We start from the raw sequence: 18,680 nt of genomic DNA, 5'->3' as shown, positions 1-18,680 counted from the left end.
ACAAGTTCATAATGAGAAAATGATCAAATCAAATGTCCAATTTTAATCCATGAAGCAGAACACTTTTGTTTATAGAAAAATGGCCAAAGGTCTCTAATGGCCTTYGGCAGTATTAAAGAACATGTTTTAAAAATAGTCAGAGTTGTAATTTTTTTTTTAATTAAAATTTTAATTTTCCCCTAATCAGTTTGAAATTCACACAGGCCAAGCTATTTGTGGAGATGTTTGTATTAAGGTTTTCTCACAAGAATCTTGGTCTTTTATAGGAAAGAAAAACCAAAATTCTGACCCTGATAACCAAACTCTTGATAAGGTTTGGGATCACGACTCTCTTCAATGTTTTCTCCTTGTTACCCAACATAAGGGCATTACCATGGCTGCATGAAATTAAATTWCATAAACCTACTTCATAGAGTTAGCAAAGACTGAACAAGTGCAAGGCTTTAGGGATACAATCTTTRTTTTGGGTTGGTTTCTTTTGTCTGAATTGTTTTTATGTTACAATGCAAACCGGATTGTTCCGCTTACATTTATCCTTCAGATCGAGATAATTCCCTGGTAATAAAAGGATGTAAATTCACTCAGATGCTGTTTGATTAAATTATAGAAGTACTCCTAACCATACTTTGGGGTGTTACGTGACTATTTGATCTYATTTCTTGTTATTCCAATAGATTTACTTTATAAATACAGCTTCAGTGTTATTTCACAGCAAATGGCTCTGCACCACCAGCCCTGGAAGAGAAAAGGAGCTATTAAACTGTCAGCCTTCACCCTTCCATTAGACTTTTCTGAGCAACAAAACATCTGTTCTCCTCTTACACAGATTTTTATATCCTGTTGATCCTCTTGCTTAAAAAAAACATCAGACGCATCACTGATTAAGGACTTTGATTGCTTATATTCTCCTTGTAATACTGATCATCTCTCCACACATTCTGTGGAGCAGGTACTAAAACATTTTATCTTTTTCACACTGTTAACCATGGAAAATAAACATTTTCTTTAAAAAGAAATTACTGATTTGGCAAACAAAGCCTAATGGTACATCTGGACAACTGACTTCAGTATGAAAGCAGTTTCCTATCTTTTCTACTCATGTGGGGTGTTTGAAAAGTACTTCTATTTAGGTATAAGTAAAAATACTCTTTATACATCACACCTGTCGAACAATTAATAGGAATGAAATTGTTTATGTCAGAGAAAATACGTATCTGTGTGCTAGCTTTTTAAAGAAGAGGAATTTGACTTTTTTATGGGACTGCTTACATGCTTACATGCTTAAATTTAAGTATGAATTTAAGTATAAATATGAACAGGGTTCACCCTGTTGAAATCAAGTTTAGATTCAAAAAGAAAAACAACAGTCAATGTGTAGTCCATATTAAAGTCACATATAAAGTGCATTGACATTAYGGAAAATTCAAAATAAATTAAAATTCTACGACTACTACTATTGATATCCTTATGCATTTTAAAACTATGTTATTAGGGCCTTTTCAAGGTGACAAAATCAGGCTCAAATCTGGCAATATATTTGACTGTGTAGGTGCTTAAGYGAGTTTGAGTTTTTTTGGGTAGCTGTAAATCACCTGTGACCCCAACTCACCAACAGAGTTGGAGCCCAYCCAGACAGGAAAGGGACATTTTCTGTGCATGTGCTGCTTTTTACTACACCAGCAGCACAGCAGCTCTGGGGGAAAATGTTAAAACAATTTAATCACGAGATATTTTCAATTAAAAAAAGCAAATCTAGTGGAGCCTTCTCACCCAGCAAAACACTGTGGTGGAACCTGTCCACACAGGCATCACAACTTCACACCTGAGGGAAATGTTCCTGAAATCCAGAGAGACACAGAAAGGACCATAATAAAGAATATAAGGTGATCTTATTTGCCCACTAGGAAAAACCCTCTCAGTGCAGTATTTTCTGTTCTATAACCTCTATGTGGATATGGAAACCAAACAGATCTGATTTTTGCCACATCCATTAGATTCTCAYGGATCTTTCATAGTTAAGATCAATCAGAACCGGTTTTCCATCCCCAGGAAACACACAGAGGCCTTCAGGTAAGTTTATTCTTACCCTGCTTTCAGAAGACCAGGATTACTGCCACAGAAATGCTCAACAGTCCTGCCTGGGTGTTTCAAGCACTGGATTGATGGCAAAAAGCTCCCAGAACTWGGGGTAATGATTTGCAGGTAATGAAAGCAACAAAACCAGCAAATCCAAAAAATATTTCACAGCTTTACAGAATGMAAGTGACAGCTGTGGCTAGTGAGAATCTCAGATTTAAGGGAAATTCATGCTGATAAAAGTTTCTTTTTTCCCCCTTTTTTCTTTCCTTCTGTTTAGATACAGGGAGATAAATTTTAGATTTTTTAAAAAATAAAACTAACAAAATCTTTCCAAAATATTTCAGTAAGTTTCTTTTCCACTGACTTTGCAACCACAGAAGATCCTTGAAGAAARAAGATAATTAAATCCAGATAGTTCTCCTAGGCTGAAAATACACTGSAAATCTCCTCAGAGAGGATATGCAGTGTCTTTATGCTGTGAGGAGTTGGTATCATATGGTATCATATGAATCACACTCTCACATCCTGGGCAGATCACCAGTGAGCAAAATCCAAACAGGGTTTACAGGATAGAACCACCACATGGCATTTTCATATAAAAAAAAAAAAAAAAACAAAAACCCAACAACCCAGCGAGGTGCATTCTGCAGCTGCTGAAATTTCAAAATTATTTCAGAAGTGCACCATATAGGACATGTTAAAGTAAAGCCCATTTAGAGGCAATCTTGGTCTGAAGGAGTTGAGGCTTTTCTCCTGAGAACACTAAGATACATCCTGGAAACGATGCTGTGTGTTTCTCCAAGCTAGGCAAAGACCTCCACAGTTACTTTCAATGTATTTCCTCACACTGTACTGCCTGCTTGGTCTAGAACAAGCTTCAAACAGCAAATTCTCCCCAAAAAAATCATCAGAGTGAGAGTGGTAGAGGCCACACAACATATTTCACTACTGCACTCAGATTCAGAACTCATCAACATCTTTACAAACTTAATCAACTTTTACAAACATCTGAACAAAGACTCCACTGGATTTAGTTTGGGTTTTTTTTCTAGGTATTTATTTCAAGATTTTGCATTTTTTAGATGTTACTCTACTTCATTTATGAACTATGCAGATATACAAAGGGGTTTGCTGGGATTTTTTTGCTTTTGAATGTTTTACCAARGATTATGATCTGGTGGTTTTGTTAGATTAAGTATTTTCTTGGGTTTTTTGTGAATCAGGAAAGATTTCCAAATTCAGAGAACTCCTATGCATAAACCGAGACTAGTTGGATCAAAGGCCACAATCCCARTCATTAATTATACTGAGTTAACTCAGTTACTGACTTAACTCAGTATAATTAATCAAAGTCAATGTCATAGAAATCAAACCAGGGCAGATATGGCACAACTGTTGGGGCATATAAATTACAGTCCTGATTTGTAAATACCCCACTTTACTAGTTTGCAGAGTGTATTGTGTACTTAACAGTATAATGGGAATCAGCACAGACAGAAATCATTACTTCCAAATTGGCTTTTAGGAAAAGGAAAAATACCAATTTTTATTGGTAACAAACCTGTAATGACTGTAATGAACTTGTAGAGCAAGCACAAACATTTTGATAAGCTTTCAAATGTTTATTTAAACATCATTTGAGCATCTTAGTCTGGATATACACCCTTTCAGAATTTCCAGAAGAGCCACATAAGGAAACCCCTTCTAACATTTAGGTGGATGTGTGTAGCTTGGAATAAAAACCTGTAAGAGTCTGGATTGCAGTATTGGAATCTATTCTGGCTGTTTCATTYTACATTTAGAGGGCTGGCTTGTCTTGAAGGGTGGCAGAAAATTATGTTGCTGGATGCATAAATGCATATGAAAATGCTGCTAAATAGCCTAAATAGAAGAGATCTTTGTAGTAAGACTTCTCTTTCCAGTGTGCACAAGCACACAGTTCGAGCTTCATTCACATGCACAAGGTATACAAAAAAMCCTCCCTTTCCAGAGCTCTGAAAGCCAAACATCAAAGAAGTGTTTTCCTTCCATCTCAGTAATTTATGACCTGGGCTGGCCCTGGGCATCTCATTGTATCCTGTAGAAGCACTCTGGTCAGGGTAGGGCTAGAGATGATGGTAAAGCCATTTCAGGTGTCGCTCTGTTAAATGACTGAAAAACTATTTAGGGCACAGATCTAAGGCTTCTCTTGCCAAGTGATTGCTTTAAAAAAATGGGACGGACACTACTTAAATGGAAACAGATTTTCTTTCGGGATTTCCTCCTCCTTAAAATGCCCTCATCACACTGAAAGACATGGAACTAAAAACAAGTAACTTCTAGCAGAAACTTCGCAGTTATGTTTTGTTGTACAGAAAGAGAAAGAAAAGGGAAGAAAGGTACATCCATGGAAAAAAATAATAAATGCCTTTTCCCCCGGTGTCATGTCTTTGGATATGTACAGCCTTGGAGAAATGTATAAATCATTTTGTACATGGAACTCTTAAAAAACTAGAGATTTTTAGTACAAAGGAATYAATTCACTGCAAGAATGTCCACATGCTGTTGCTTTATGATTTACTATGTACACAAGAGGATCAAACAAAGGACCTCTGTTTTACAGTTACTGCTGTACTGTACATTAACATGTGGTTAATACCCTTCCTTGGGTGAGATTTACACTCAGTATTACAAATAACAATGCTGAAAATACTGATACAAAACAGCTTCAAGATGACATTTTAAAAATATCCCTCGCTTTCACTGAACTGTTTTTTTTCCAGTTTTTTTTTAAGTTTCAGCTCTAAAAAAGATTGTTCTCCAAGAAAATAGTAGCATTTAAAATGCTATTTTTGAAGTTTATAGATGGATTTTTAAATAAAGTGTAATCCAAAAGTCCATTTTCCCAGGAAAAAAAACCAGCTATAGATACAGTACATAACCTAAAACAAAGAGGGTATTAGTTTGCTTGTTTTTTTTTGTTTTTCTTTAACATAGTAAAGTACATTTGTATCCTGGAAAAAAAATTCCTTGATTACAGAGTATGCTTAATTTATTTACAGATCTGAAATTCAATTGCTTACATCAACTCTTGAGATGAGCAATACTGAAAYGAATTGTTAGTAAGAATTAACTGTCCTTTAAACCCACCATGACTTCAGGATACTGCTAAGAAGAAAAAGTGATTCTGAGCAGTGAAATTATCTTATTACTAGTTTTAACTTATTTGGTAGACTCTACATTATGAGTTTCAATGCAGGATTGGRAGTCTTGAATACCCACAGTTAATTCAGTAAAGCTGTGTTTGCAATTTTCGCACATTCTGTTTTGGCAGTAGCAACGCACACATGAACATGAAGAATTTTGGCAAATGTTTGTCTTGGTTCTTATGTATCCATCTCTGGATACCCAAAATTATCACTACAGAATATTTAGACAAAACCTGCTCTCTTCAAYATCAGATAATGTAATAAAATCTGCTCTAATCAAAATAAAATCCTCAGTAAACAGAAGCCTGAAATTTTAGGCTGCTGAAATTGCTTTGCAGAATACCTGCCAAGCTCATAATCTATTTTTTTCTAAATCTAAACAATCCTTGTTTTAATCCAGGTATTAAGTAGTGTAGCAGACATATTTAACACTAGGTAAAATTTTATCATTAAATCATTTTATATACGCTATGTGACTTATCTTTTAAAAGCTCCAGATTTTTAGTGGCAACAGAAGCTTTATTTTTCATGTTATGCTATCTCTGTTAAGTCACAATGGCTCGCTTTTGTGTGTGAGAGTGAACTTCACCCTTGTCTTTCTTTATTAATCACCAGTTAAAGAGAGAGGTGACTTGTCTCAGATCTGCCTCAATCATACTTAAATGTGCCACATTATTTATAAACCACTAACTGCACGTGCCATTACAGCTCAAACTGATTACTCTGCATCAGAGAGGTTGTAAACGAAATGTCATGTTCGATATATGCCACATGTTTGGAGTAACTGGACTGAGATGTTTCCAAAGCCTTCTGAGAGGGGAAAATCTGATCTTTTGCCACTGACAGATCTTCAGGTTCTGTGGTGTGACCAGATGATTCCGTGCTCCCATGAGACCGGGCAGGAAATGAATCTCACTTGTCTGTGCCATGTCAAGACTAACAAACCCACTGAGCTGCTGTMAACCAACACGTCCTGAAGGGCACAAGACACAGCCCACAGAAATTATGATTTAGGCAGGTCATTTAGCCTGAGTAATAAGATGATTTCTCTTACTTTAGTCTTCCACACATTTCTGGTTTGGGAAGTGAAATGAAATTTTAGAATGCATTACACAGCAGAATGTCACACTGCATTGTGAGCGCTATGGCGCCTGCAAAGCACAAAGATCACCWCAACTTGACATGTCATTGTGGAACAGAAACACTCAAAGAAATGAAGTTAAATAGAAGCGTGAAGAGGGAAAGGAAGGTTGAGGAAACAAACTGACATCCTTAGTTTGGGACCCAATTACTGACTCGAATACCTGGCGAGTCTCTATGAACCTGTTAGAGGAAAATCAATCACTTCCCCTACTTGTGGCATGAGGCACATACAGCAGGAAGTGTTAACATTCTGCAAGTAACCAAATTTCACTGTACAAAAAAAAAAAACCAACCAACAAGAAAGTCTAAAAAGAGGGTCCTTAAAGATTTCTGACTCCTTATTTCTCTAATCTTTATGAAATTCAGGAAGGTTTCTAATTACTTATCTATTCATTTCTCACATCTACTTGAACAGTAATATTATTAAACATACAGGATTATTTAAGATCATCTTCTAGAATTTCAGGGAATSATAGTGACTTATAGAGGGGAAAAAATATATTTAGCCAATATTGGACTAGCAGTGCCAGCCAAATGGTCCCATTTATTACACCCGTGGTGACTTCTGCATGACAAATCAGCCCAGTTACTTAACAATCTAATTCATCCTATTGCCTCAGTCCCAGATGGGAAAATATGGAACCTACAGACAATGTTAAAGTTTTATTTATTTTTTTTTTCACATGAAATTAGCAGCAGATGAGAACTGAAAACAGAGCTTTAGGTGAGCTTATGTCCCTCTTYAATCAACTCTCCTTCCATGGCAAGAAAAATAAGCACCTTGTTAGCCATCTTGTTGACCTAAAGTCTGTAGCTCTGCCGTGTGCAAATTGTGGTGGAGGAAAACATTTTTTCTGCTGTACATATGTAAAGAGATGGGCCCCCTGGGGGGCTGTCCCAGTCTCCCTGTGAAGGTGGTATGCTGCCGAGGCACAGCAGTTGGGTCTTTTGGAGCTCCTGAGAACATTGGGAAGCTTTCTGCCTTGGATGATGGCTTTGCTGTGCCGGGTGCTGTGACAGCCAAACCGTTCTGGGTGACCTCTGAAGCCAGCGCTTCATACGTGCCTTGGGTATGCTTGATGGCTTCCACAATCTCCTTCTCTTTTAGTAGGCTGCTCAGACACAAATTGGACAGCTGACAGCTCTTGCTTTCATATGCTGCTGCTTGGKTGCCTGGTGGGTGTCTAAAAGGGTCCTCGGTGGGAGTATGTGCTGACTTTCTGTCCCTTGTGCTGAGATTTTGGCTCGCCGTTCTGATTGGATATGTAGTCTGGGGAAACAAACAGAACAAAAACCCCAAAAGTTATTAGTAATAGAAYACAGCAGAGAAATGGTGTAGAGACATAAAGCACTCCTCACCATACATGGTACAGCACACTGTCTGGCAGGATAAAACCAAAGACAACTTTCAGTATCTGGTAAAACTTCCAAGGCACTGCCATCATAAAATAGAAGTATTGTTCATTCACGTTTAACAGCACTAGGACTGAAAAATGCTTACTACAAATAATGATTTCGGCATTTTCCTTTAAAAAAAAACCAGTTAAAATCAAAGGAGGGTAATATTCTTTTCAGAACATAATAAATGGATAAAAAGTTTCCACRAATTGTAAGCAGATTTGCAAAAGCATTTCACATGATGAAACAAAAAGAATTTTGATAGCATAGAGTTCAACACTTAATACTYTCAAATACTCACAAAATCTAAAGAATAGGTTTTGTAAATATCTTCATGTTTTGGTTAAGCTCAAAACAGGCTCAATTTTCATTGTCCCTTGAATACAGATGTTTTTTTGTATATTTACAAGTCAAATACATGCCAAAATTCTCTGCCAGAGCAGAGTGATAATTTTATAGCAGCTGCCTAGCAAAAAAAAAAAAAAAAGTAAGAAGTATTCCAGCATGTCACCAACTTCTGATGCTGTGCAAGCATGCATGCATCTGATCTTGTTTAAATGATGGTACTTTATCTGTGCATTGCAAATCAGATCACTGCAGACTTTCAGTGTGTACCTGGTGCAATGCTTCATAYTGTCCCCAGAACACCTGACTGGGGAGGAGATGATGGTACACTTCCCCAGGTAATGGTTAATTTGAAACAAAAGCCCATTCTGACTCCTTGTAAGTTTTCTGCAACAGAGCTCTGAAAGGACATAGGAGCAGCTTCTTGTCGTTTACATTGATATATGAGCTCTGATGTTGCAGAACAAAGCTGAGAGAATAAAAAAATACTATCAAGCTTTACAATACTATTTGGCTAAAAATGTTTCAGGATGTTTCCACAGGAAACTTAGATATATTGTTTCAGAATGAATTGTATCACTTCACATGAATTTCTATTTTAAGCAACACAGAAGAATAATACAGTCAGTGTTCACAGCTTAAATCCTTTTTTGAGTCCTGGCAGGCTAATGGCCATGATTCCATGCAGAGCTATAAGCAGGTTTGGGTACAAGGAGTGTAGTGCATTTTAGGCATCAGAGAAGATATTAAAAAATTACTAGTTCTGGAACATAATTTTTTCCCACTTTATTCAGTACTGATTGCACCCAGATTCATAAATAGGAGTAGAAAACTTCTGGAAAACATCACTGCAGCTTTTATGTTTATAGCACACAGGTGTTGAAATGAAATTCCATTTAATTCCTAGGGTATCATTCTTGGGAGGACCTGTCTGTAAGTTTAAAACCTTATTYAYTTATTTATTTATCTAGCAATTWTTTATTTTCATGCCAGTAAATATAATATCCCTACTGGGACAAGAGATTCAAATTTAATGCCCAGTCAAAAATCCATGCATTTACTGTAAGGAAATATTTCTGGAGTAACTATATGCCACTCTACATCTTTGAAAAACTAATGATTGATATGAATAGAGGAACTTGGTGGTGGAACCTCCAGTCTATCCTGAGCTTCTGGTTTATTCCAGTTTATCCCTCTGGRCATTTATGGTCCTCAAGCATCTGTTAAGGACCTTCATCAGTGTAACTCCAYTCAGATTCTTTCTCTGTATTACCTTTATTTTCAGAAAAGGTCTTCCTAATGTCTAAACTGAATCTTTCTGTCTTCTCTCTCTCTCCCATGGAAATGAAGAAAGAATTGCTGTTTGATCTCGAATACCTGTTTATGTCTTCAAAGAATGCTGTCAAGCAACCCCTTAATCCTCTCTGCTCTAGAATAAAAAAATACCACATTGATCTTTTCTCATAGGACTCATCTGCTAGACTCTGAGTCATTCACACTTGTCTTCTCTACAAATTCTCTTCAGTAATTCCACTACTTTTTTCTTGAAGTGGAATGCTCAGGAGTACACTACTCAAGGTAATCCCCCACCATMATGAAGCAGAACAAACACTATTAATCCTATGAAGGACTTCTTCATCTGCTTCTTATTAATTACCCCAGTAGGAGGTTAGTAATTTTATCTAGCAACGGCATGAAATTGTTCACTCGTGTTCATCTATTTGTCCACAATAATTTTATGATATTTTAATCCAAAATTGCATCTAAGTTTATCTGATTATTGTCACTTTGATTTTTTTATATTGATGAAATGCTATTATGACCATCTAGCACTGTGGTGTTCCTTTCCTCTTCCCTATTCAGGTTATATTTTACATGAAACATTTTCAATTTACAAAATAAATGCCGGGTTTGCAGGTCAACAAAACATTTGCTTCAGGTTGCTGGCCAGTGCAGGGAGACAATGTGTGTGTATGTATCAATAAACATTCAATAATATAGACGGTTAGGGAAGGTCTTGGTTTTAAGACCTTAGTTTTTTTAACTTGCTGAAATTCCCCTCCTACTGAATAATTAAACAAATACCGGGTGGTGACAACTAATTTACCTACATTTTAAAACATCAACTGAAATTCAGAATAAGCCATCAGAATTTTAATAAATTGCTTTGGCCCTGTCCCCAGCAATAAGATAATAAGATGATTAATAAGAAAATACAGACTGATTCTATCAGATGCATGGTTAGACATCAAGTGAGCAGAGATTTTAATAGAAAAGCTGCCAAAGCCCAATACTATTGTTGTTATCTATGACAAATTACTGGAGAATAGCTTCTAATCAGGAAAAGAGAGAGCASTGGTCAGATGGGAGTCAAAGTCAACAAGAAATCCTCACCCCTCTTCTCATCCCAATAACATTATTCTCCCTCCAAAATACTGTCAATAAGAAGTCCAATGCTGCTTTGCCTTCTATGCAAGTTATTTTTTGCTATCATTATAACATTTTATAAAAATTTCAACATATAGAATTGAAATTAATTGTTCATTTCATGACTTCAGAYAGTTTAGCTTGAAAGAAAGCAGTGCAACAGAGTTTTCTTGCTGGTCCATTTTCTAGKTATTTAGCATCCCCATGAACTGGTCAGAATAAGAAAAATGTCCCAGAATGAGATGCACAAAAGTAAAAAACACATATGCCATACCAAAAAACAAAAAAACAAAAACCAAAACCAACTTTAGACAAACTTACACATCTATTTTTAACCTACTTCTCCTTATCTTCCTGTAAACGTCTAATGCAAAATTTTCAGTGACAAACTTTTAGGTACCAACCGCGTTCTCTGAGCATCAGACGTGAGTGAGCAAAGCCGCAATCCCAACGCATCTGTTTGCCAATTTGAAGGCTGAGTCCTTGTCCAAAGCCGAAGGTGGCTTGGTGCCAGTCGTGCTCCAGCCCAGCCTAGAGCAGCTGCGGTGCTGCTGTAAACTGCTGCTTGGCYGAGCTCCAAGGAGCCGATCTGCCAGCTGGTGACTGCTGAAGCAAAAAATCCATTCATCTTTTTCCCTTTTATTTTTCAGTAGCTCAGCTAGAACCAACAATTTCTCTGCCCCAGAAATCCCCAATGCCACTCTATAGTCTGCCTAACTGTGGACCCAGGAAATGGGCTGCAATTAGGATGCAAATGGGGTTCTGAAATTTCTTTCAAAAGTAGCCCGTTTTAAATATATGCAGAGGAAAAAAAAGACCTCCTTTGTTGCTTCAAATATGTCTTAACCTTTAAGGAAACATCAGGATCTGAATTTCCTGATCATATTAAAGGCACAYACAAGAAGATCATGCTTCCACACTTGAGTCTATTTCTCAAAGAGAAGAAAAAAGGATTTTATTAAAAGCTGATTGCCTGTAAAAKTTTTATACTTTGTATTGTGATCCCTTTAAAGGCACATAAATATGAGAAAGTTCAAAATATTTATATTTGATTATTCCATACTAGTGCTAAATAAATTAAGATTGAACCAAAACTGGACCTTAATATTCTTACAATATACTTTCCACAATTTTTGTTGAGGGTTCATTTCTGTGATTGTAATTCTAGTAACTTTTTCTTATATTAAGAAAAAAACCCAAGCCTCCTCAGTGGCCTCCCATAAAGCAATGAAATCTTACAGAAAGTTCCAGAATGAGACATTATAAACAAAACACTGCAGCAATTCATCATTTCCCATTTTCAAACCCAATGAGTGAAATATGACAAGAGTTAACAACAAGACAACACTGCTGCAGGACATTTGAAAATGAATATTGTTTCTGACTGTCTGGTGATAAAGTACTAATAAAAAATGACAGGAAAAGACATGAATTACAAAAACACCCCCAAAAGGGTGCAGATTTTTAAGATGTCTGTGCCCAGAGGCATCTGGGAGTCTTAGATGCCTATAATGTAATTCTTCTGAGTAGAGCAACTTTCTTAAATACATCATTCTGACAGCAGACATAGAGAATAAAACCAAACCAAACAAAACAAAACACACTCTCATCAGCGTACCTGCTGCACCCTGACAGCCAAACAATGGTGTATTTGAAGAACACGGTTTTACCACCCCAAAGGATTTTACACTTTCAGAGGTGTTAATGGAAGCACACTATGGAGAGCAATTATTCTGACAGAAACCTGAAGACTTTCTGGATTCAGTCATGTTTTCTACTGCTTAATTATTTTGTGTTTGCAGATACACAAGGAAYGTAAGATGTGTTCTCCAGTGTAATATTAACTGCACAGCCCAGCTTGGCTCCCTCAGCCCTTGCCAGGTCTCAGCTGGATTGCAGCACCTTCCACAAACTGTCACCATTTGCAGCCTAGCCCGGAATTCATAAAACATAAAGCAACAATAAGGAGCCCAGACATAAAACAAGGTGCTATAACTCTACATTTCTTTTAAGGATAGAAAGGATGAAGCTCTGCTTGATGCTTTTGAATTTATACACCTTCAGATGCCTTTYGCAGTTCTGACAGTTTATATAAGTGCAGATCTAATTTACCAAAACACAGGTTAACTCAGTGCTTTGATATGCCACATCTGTCACTATGTCAGCTTCTTAATTTCTACACCTCCTCACTTTTGTGCTTACCAGCTTCCAGCCTAGAGATGATCCAACACAAAATGTAATTTAGCTGCAGCAGGTAATTGTTCTTCATTCAAGTCTCTTAAAAATCACTCACTCTTATTGATTTCAGTAGCACCCGGACTGAGAGAGTAGCTTTTACAGTCCAAACCTGCATCTATTGAACATCTKATGCTGCCTTCTGGCAACATGGGACAAATGAAAGAAATAAAGACCAGTGCTGCAAAATAAGGCATGGACTTGTGTCAACAGGTTATGGGTAAGAACCAGCTGTGGATCAATTTGTCAGCTCTACCATAATTCTTTATAAAATGATTGCATTTAACATAAATCACAAGTATTTTTCCTTCTGCCTTTYAAACACTTTCATTTCCTTACTGAAGGCAAAAATTATGAGATACTAAAATGCTGCCTCTTTGCCATACAGCCATTTGAACAAACAGGCAAATTGAATAAAAATTAACTATAGTGGGGAGTTAACATCCTAAAAGAATTTTATAGCAGTGATGACACAATGCGATAAGTAACAGACTGAGTGCTTAAATAAGATCTTCATCTCCTCCCAACATGGAATTTTCCTTGACAAATTTTATTTATGTGAGTAATAATGCACAGTTAAAGCAACAAGGTGTAAAAGGATGCAATGTTGTTTTATAAATCAGGAAGAAAACAGTGAAGTATCTCCCATTAATTTCTAATAACAGTAAATCACTGCTCTGCATTCTCAATACTGCATTTCAAGGGTTAACTGGAAGATTTTTCTCATTTGTAAAGTTGAGAGAAAATTTTGCATTTTACAGCTATTTGCCATGCCTTCCAAATAAAACAACTGGAACTTTGGAGCTGTTAATCACATTCTTCAAAAGTGCTACGAAATTCATTTAGATGATACTGAATATGCCTTGTTATACCCTATGGTTTAAAATTCTAAATAACTGCAAAAATATGTATGCAAATGAAAGCTTTTAAGTAGTGTGGATCCTTCAGTGATAAAAGTACCAAACAGCAGGACATTCTGTGTGAGATAACAAGTATTGTGTTTCTCAATCTGCATGTAAGTCTTCCCTGAGATCAGAAAGTCAATTCAGAAAAGGTAATGAACTTTTCTTAAGTTGCATCTGGAGAAAAAATGGTARAAAATATGCAAGGTACTTTCACACACATTTAAAAAACCTGTTAAATCACCAATGTTGGAAACATCCTATCTTTGACAAATACTAGCTCCTCCATCTCTAGCAATTCTCATAACACCTCTGTTTCTACTAAAGCCTTTGGCATCTTTTTTAACTGATTTTTTATCCCCTCAGGTTCTTTGAGCAGAAACAGCCAATGATGAGGAAAAACTCTTCATTAACCTCTTTAATACACWGGCTCCACCTTTGGTTACAGAGTCTAGAATAAGATGCCCAAGCCAAACTTGCCCAGGGACCTCCCAAGCTGCATTCCAGGAGTCTGAATAGGCCATGTTCACCCAGCACGTTGGATCTCACTGTCTCTGTGCTACCCAAGAATTGGGGCTGCYTGTGCCACAATTTTAGCCACAGTCATATAGAAAGGCATAGCTGCACACAGCCAAGGTCCTCTATTGCATGACTGATGCAAAATTAATGGATAGAAAAGGAGAAGTGGATCCATGGGAACACAAGGGTCAYTTCAAAAGGCCATGATTTGTGCAGTGTGGGCAGTGAAATAAGACACAAAGGTCCTGAGGAAACACTAAAGGAGTTTGCTCTGGAATTRCAAGCAGGAAAACTGCACAAGTGCTAATTAGCCCTTCTGAAATCGTGTGTGCTACTCAGCTGACATTTATCGCTATGCTGACAGAGAGCTCTGGCTTTGCAAGCCAAGCCAGTATTTCTGTACAACATTTGATGTGCCATGTAGTCACAGTAAGTTGTTCAAGGATCTCTGCCTTGTGCCTTACCTATTTTATTGATGACCAGCTGTMTGAAAGCTGTGAAGTCCATTTCTAGCCTCAGGCCTGACAATGTGGTCACCAAAACCTGATTATTGTATCTGTAGATCATCCAAATTAAAACTGACTTGCAGGTGGCAAGTACCTTTGACTACTAATACACACATGCTCAGTCTTTACCATGTTTCCAGTTACACCCTTCTTTGTTTTCATAATCTAATATCATCTAACATGATTTCCTAGAGCCTTACAAATTCCATATACAAAATGAAATTCATATGATGATGTATTCCCTTAGATAAGATACCAGGAGACAGCAGCCTTAGAAGCAGTAGTCTCAGAAAGCTTTTAATATGCACTGTAGAGTTGCTTATATAGTATATAGCTCTATATCTGAAAAACACTTTTAGGAGAACAGAGTAAAAATAGAGATATTATGCTTACAGATGTTATGTTTARGATAAGAATCTTAAATACTTTAGCATATGAAGATTCTGCTTTAACAGCTGGACATAAAGGGTCTCAAATCTCCATTGTGTCTCTGTATATTTTTTGCATCTTCTGTGAGGAAAATGATTGTATATACTTATCTTTGAGTGCAGGACTTTTTTGTCTAGCTTTCCATTAGTGAATTCCACAAATCAGRTTTCTAATGAATGTCTGCCTTCAGAAATAAGCACTGCTTGCTTTTTCATAAAAGAATACAAAAAACCCCAGATGAATTGTATTTAGCTAACACTCATCTTTTTTCATTACATTATTTAACAACAATAAAAAATCTTTCTATCAAATTTTCATAAATTAGCATCCTTACTGTAGAAAGCAGAAAGCACTGAACTTACAAGTGGGGRAAATTGCACACATTGATCTGCTACTGTCATATTAATCAGTGACACTGTCCCTCAGGTCAATATACAGTCTGCAAAGGAGAAATCARCAGACTAATGAAAAGGGCAAATTTTATCCTGATGACAAGAAAAGAAATCCTAATTGCTCTTWAACTGACTTGACTTTTTATTTTTATGATGAGATTACTGAGACCAAGATGTTCTTGAAGGGAAAGAGAAAATATTCTTTTTAYTTTAATATCTATATATGAGGGCACCTCTTTTAGGAATGAAATRTCACAGAGTAGTCAGAYCTTTTTATCCCGAAAATAAATTTCYAYAATTMAGCCCTTCCTTGTGTTTGGAYCAGAAAATTATRACATAACTACAATTAATCCCTAGCCTTAATTTGTTGGGTTTAGTGTGTTGAACAAGAAAAAGAAATAGACTCCTAAGACAGGATGGAGCATTAATACTGACTCCCTGCTGTAGGATTCAGTAAAAAAAAACCTGTATGAAATTTGCACCACAGGACAATGCTCAGTGAWTTAGACTTCATTCATAATAGAAAAATTCACCTTAAAATATTTTTTTTCAAGGATCTTACTATCTATGATGGTCATAATTTTATGCTGAATGAATAATTCAATGTCTACTTTTGGGGTTTTTTTAAGCATTGACAATCTTAGAAATAACAAAAGAACAAATAGGATTCTCTTGGAATAGGGAATCTCTCTACCTTTTTTTTTGTTTTGCTTTTTCTGTTAAACCAATGACCCATGAATGTTTTGGCCTTGTTGGTATGGAATTGTTTCATATAAATTCTGTTCTCTAATCTCCATCTGTCAGTATCAAATATATTTACAGCAAGAAAATCTTGACAGARAGAGGAAAGGGAGACTCCCACACAAGAGGTATAGAGAAAATGCARAGGAAATGTGAGTRMCATAAGGAATCCATACWACTGATTTCCATGAAAGAGAAGTTKCTTTAACAAAACWGTGTTTGCAGTTGAATGATGTAATCACAGAACCACMGRATGATTTGGTTGGAAGGGACCCTAAAAATCAACTTGTTCCATCTYCCCTGCCRTGGCCAGGGATACYTTCCAYTAGATCAGGTTGCTCAGAGCCCTATCCAAACTGATCCTTAACAATTCCAGGGATGGAGCATCCCCAGCTTCTCTGGGACATCTTTTCCAGTGCCTCACTACTCTCTGAGTAAAGAATTTCTTCCCAATATCTAAATCTCTGTCTAAATCGCCCCGCTTTTAGTTTAAAAGTATTCCCCCTTGCCCTGTCACTATCTGTCCATGTAAAAAGTCATTCTCCCTCTTTTTTCTAAGCCCTCTTTAAGTACTGGAATGAGCTGCAAGGTCTTGCCAGCGTGTTCTCTCCTTCATGCTGAACAGTCCCAGCTCTCCCAGCCTGTCTTCACAGGAGAACTGCTCCAGCCCTCTGATCATCTTCATGGCCTCCTCTGGACATGCTCCACAAGGTCCATATCCTTCCTGTGCTGGATGCAATACTCCATGTGGCAWCCCCATGAGAGTGGGATGCAGAATCAACCCCCTTGACCTCCTGGCCGCTGCTTTTGGTGCAGCACAGGATGGGGTTGATTTCTGAGATTTGTGCGAATGCACATTGCCAGGTCATGCCAAGCTTCTTGTTCACCAACTTTCCTACATCCTTCTCCTCAGGGCTGCTCTCAATCCATTCTCCTCCCTGACTGTATCTATACTGGGGATTGCTCTGACTCATGTGCAGGGCCTTGTGTTTGGCCTTGTTGAACTTCCTGAGGTCCGTGTGYGTCCACCTCTCCAGCCTGTCCAGGTYCCTCTGGATGCCATCTCTTCTCTCCAAGCACACCACACAGCTTGGTGTCATCATCAAWCTTGCTGAGGGTGCTCTCCATGCCACTGTCCATGTCCCTGACAGAGATGTTGAACAGGSCTGGTCCCCACACCAACCCCTAAGGACACCACTTGTCACAACTTTCCAATYTGAGCCATTGATAGCAACTCTTTGAGTGGAACCATCCAGCCAACTCCTCATCCCCTGGGTGGTCCATCCATCACATCCACATCTCTCCAGTTCAGAGACAAGGATKTYATGTGGGATGGACAGTGTGAAATGCTTTGCACAAGACCAGGTTGATTTTGTCAGTTGCTCCTCCCTTACTGACTAACACCATCATAGAATGCCACCAGATTTGTTAGGCACAATCTGCCCCTAGTGAAGCCACGTTGGCTGTCATCAATCTGATGATGTTCTGATGTGCTAAAAATAACCAAAACCTTATCTCCTTACATGTCTCAATTGTGTATAGCCGGTGGTGATAGAAAATTTCCCTTCCTGTGCAATTTCAGGYAAACCAAGTTTCACATAGGTAAGATAACCATCAGATAAGCACACGAAATAACGTCTTTCTGCCCTATGCTAGCAGCTTACACAAAAGAAGAAAAATATTTCATAGTATTTTTACTGTACCTCTCTAAGAGTTCATTCAGTTCTGCTCTCTTTTAACCAACTAGTGCAGGACAGSGTTCACTATGAGACACACTACTCAGTGCTCAGGAAAATGAACTCTAACAAGGTAAAACTATTTCATGTATTTCATGTATTTAAAGGCCAGTAAAYGCTGTTATTATCATCATCTTGTTTGACTTTCTCTGCAGTAGGAGATTTCTCTTGGTGAACTCAGGTAATCCAGAAGAGGGGGTGGAATTAMAACATAATTTGGAAGACTAAAAGTAATTGAGAATGTATTTTGTTTCTTCTTAATCCACCTAAATATTTTTATAACAATGCTATCCCAGGTCATTACTGGAAATGTTGATATATTCTGGCAACAAATTTATTATTTGAACAAGAAAAAGCAGGCATATTGCTGCTGACAAAACTGCTGCTGGGAGATACTGTTTCTACAGAGCAGAGGGGACTAGTGTCTAAGACATTTAGGAATACACAACCCTTGGAGAAAGCGCTGGTTGGATTTGGACCTAATCCTTGTCCAGTGAAAGTTTTGACCATTTAAGTAGTCAGATGTATAATTTGAAGGCCCTATTCTCTTGTATAAATGATAGTGATGTAAAGGATGCATGACCATAAGGAGCCCAATGCAGCCTTCAAATCAGAAAGAATACAAAACTCACAAAAAGCC

The 18,680-nt window shown here is 37.4% G+C and overlaps 1 protein-coding gene across 3 annotated transcripts in view; it reads right to left on the bottom strand.

Annotated features, from left to right (window-relative positions):
- Window positions 1-2,705: 2,705 nt before the first annotated feature.
- Window positions 2,706-18,680, bottom strand: part of CCSER1 (coiled-coil serine rich protein 1) — a 604,924-nt gene continuing 588,949 nt past the window's right edge. For 2 of the 3 annotated variants that reach the window (XM_057366851.1, XM_057366852.1), the window contains one exon: window positions 2,706-7,680. In XM_057366851.1, the coding sequence (XP_057222834.1) occupies window positions 7,195-7,680 (486 nt within the window). In that variant the 3' untranslated portion in view covers window positions 2,706-7,194. The remainder of the gene's footprint in view (window positions 7,681-18,680) is intronic. The other variant, XM_057366854.1, reaches the window with a different exon arrangement.

The sequence above is a fragment of the Malurus melanocephalus genome, unplaced genomic scaffold (genome assembly GCF_030028575.1).
Source record: "Malurus melanocephalus ecotype Western Australia unplaced genomic scaffold, MMel_1.1 scaffold_72, whole genome shotgun sequence".
NCBI lineage: Eukaryota > Metazoa > Chordata > Aves > Passeriformes > Maluridae > Malurus > Malurus melanocephalus.
Note: the sequence above shows the minus strand (reverse complement) of the source record. Positions and strands in the feature narration are given on the sequence as shown.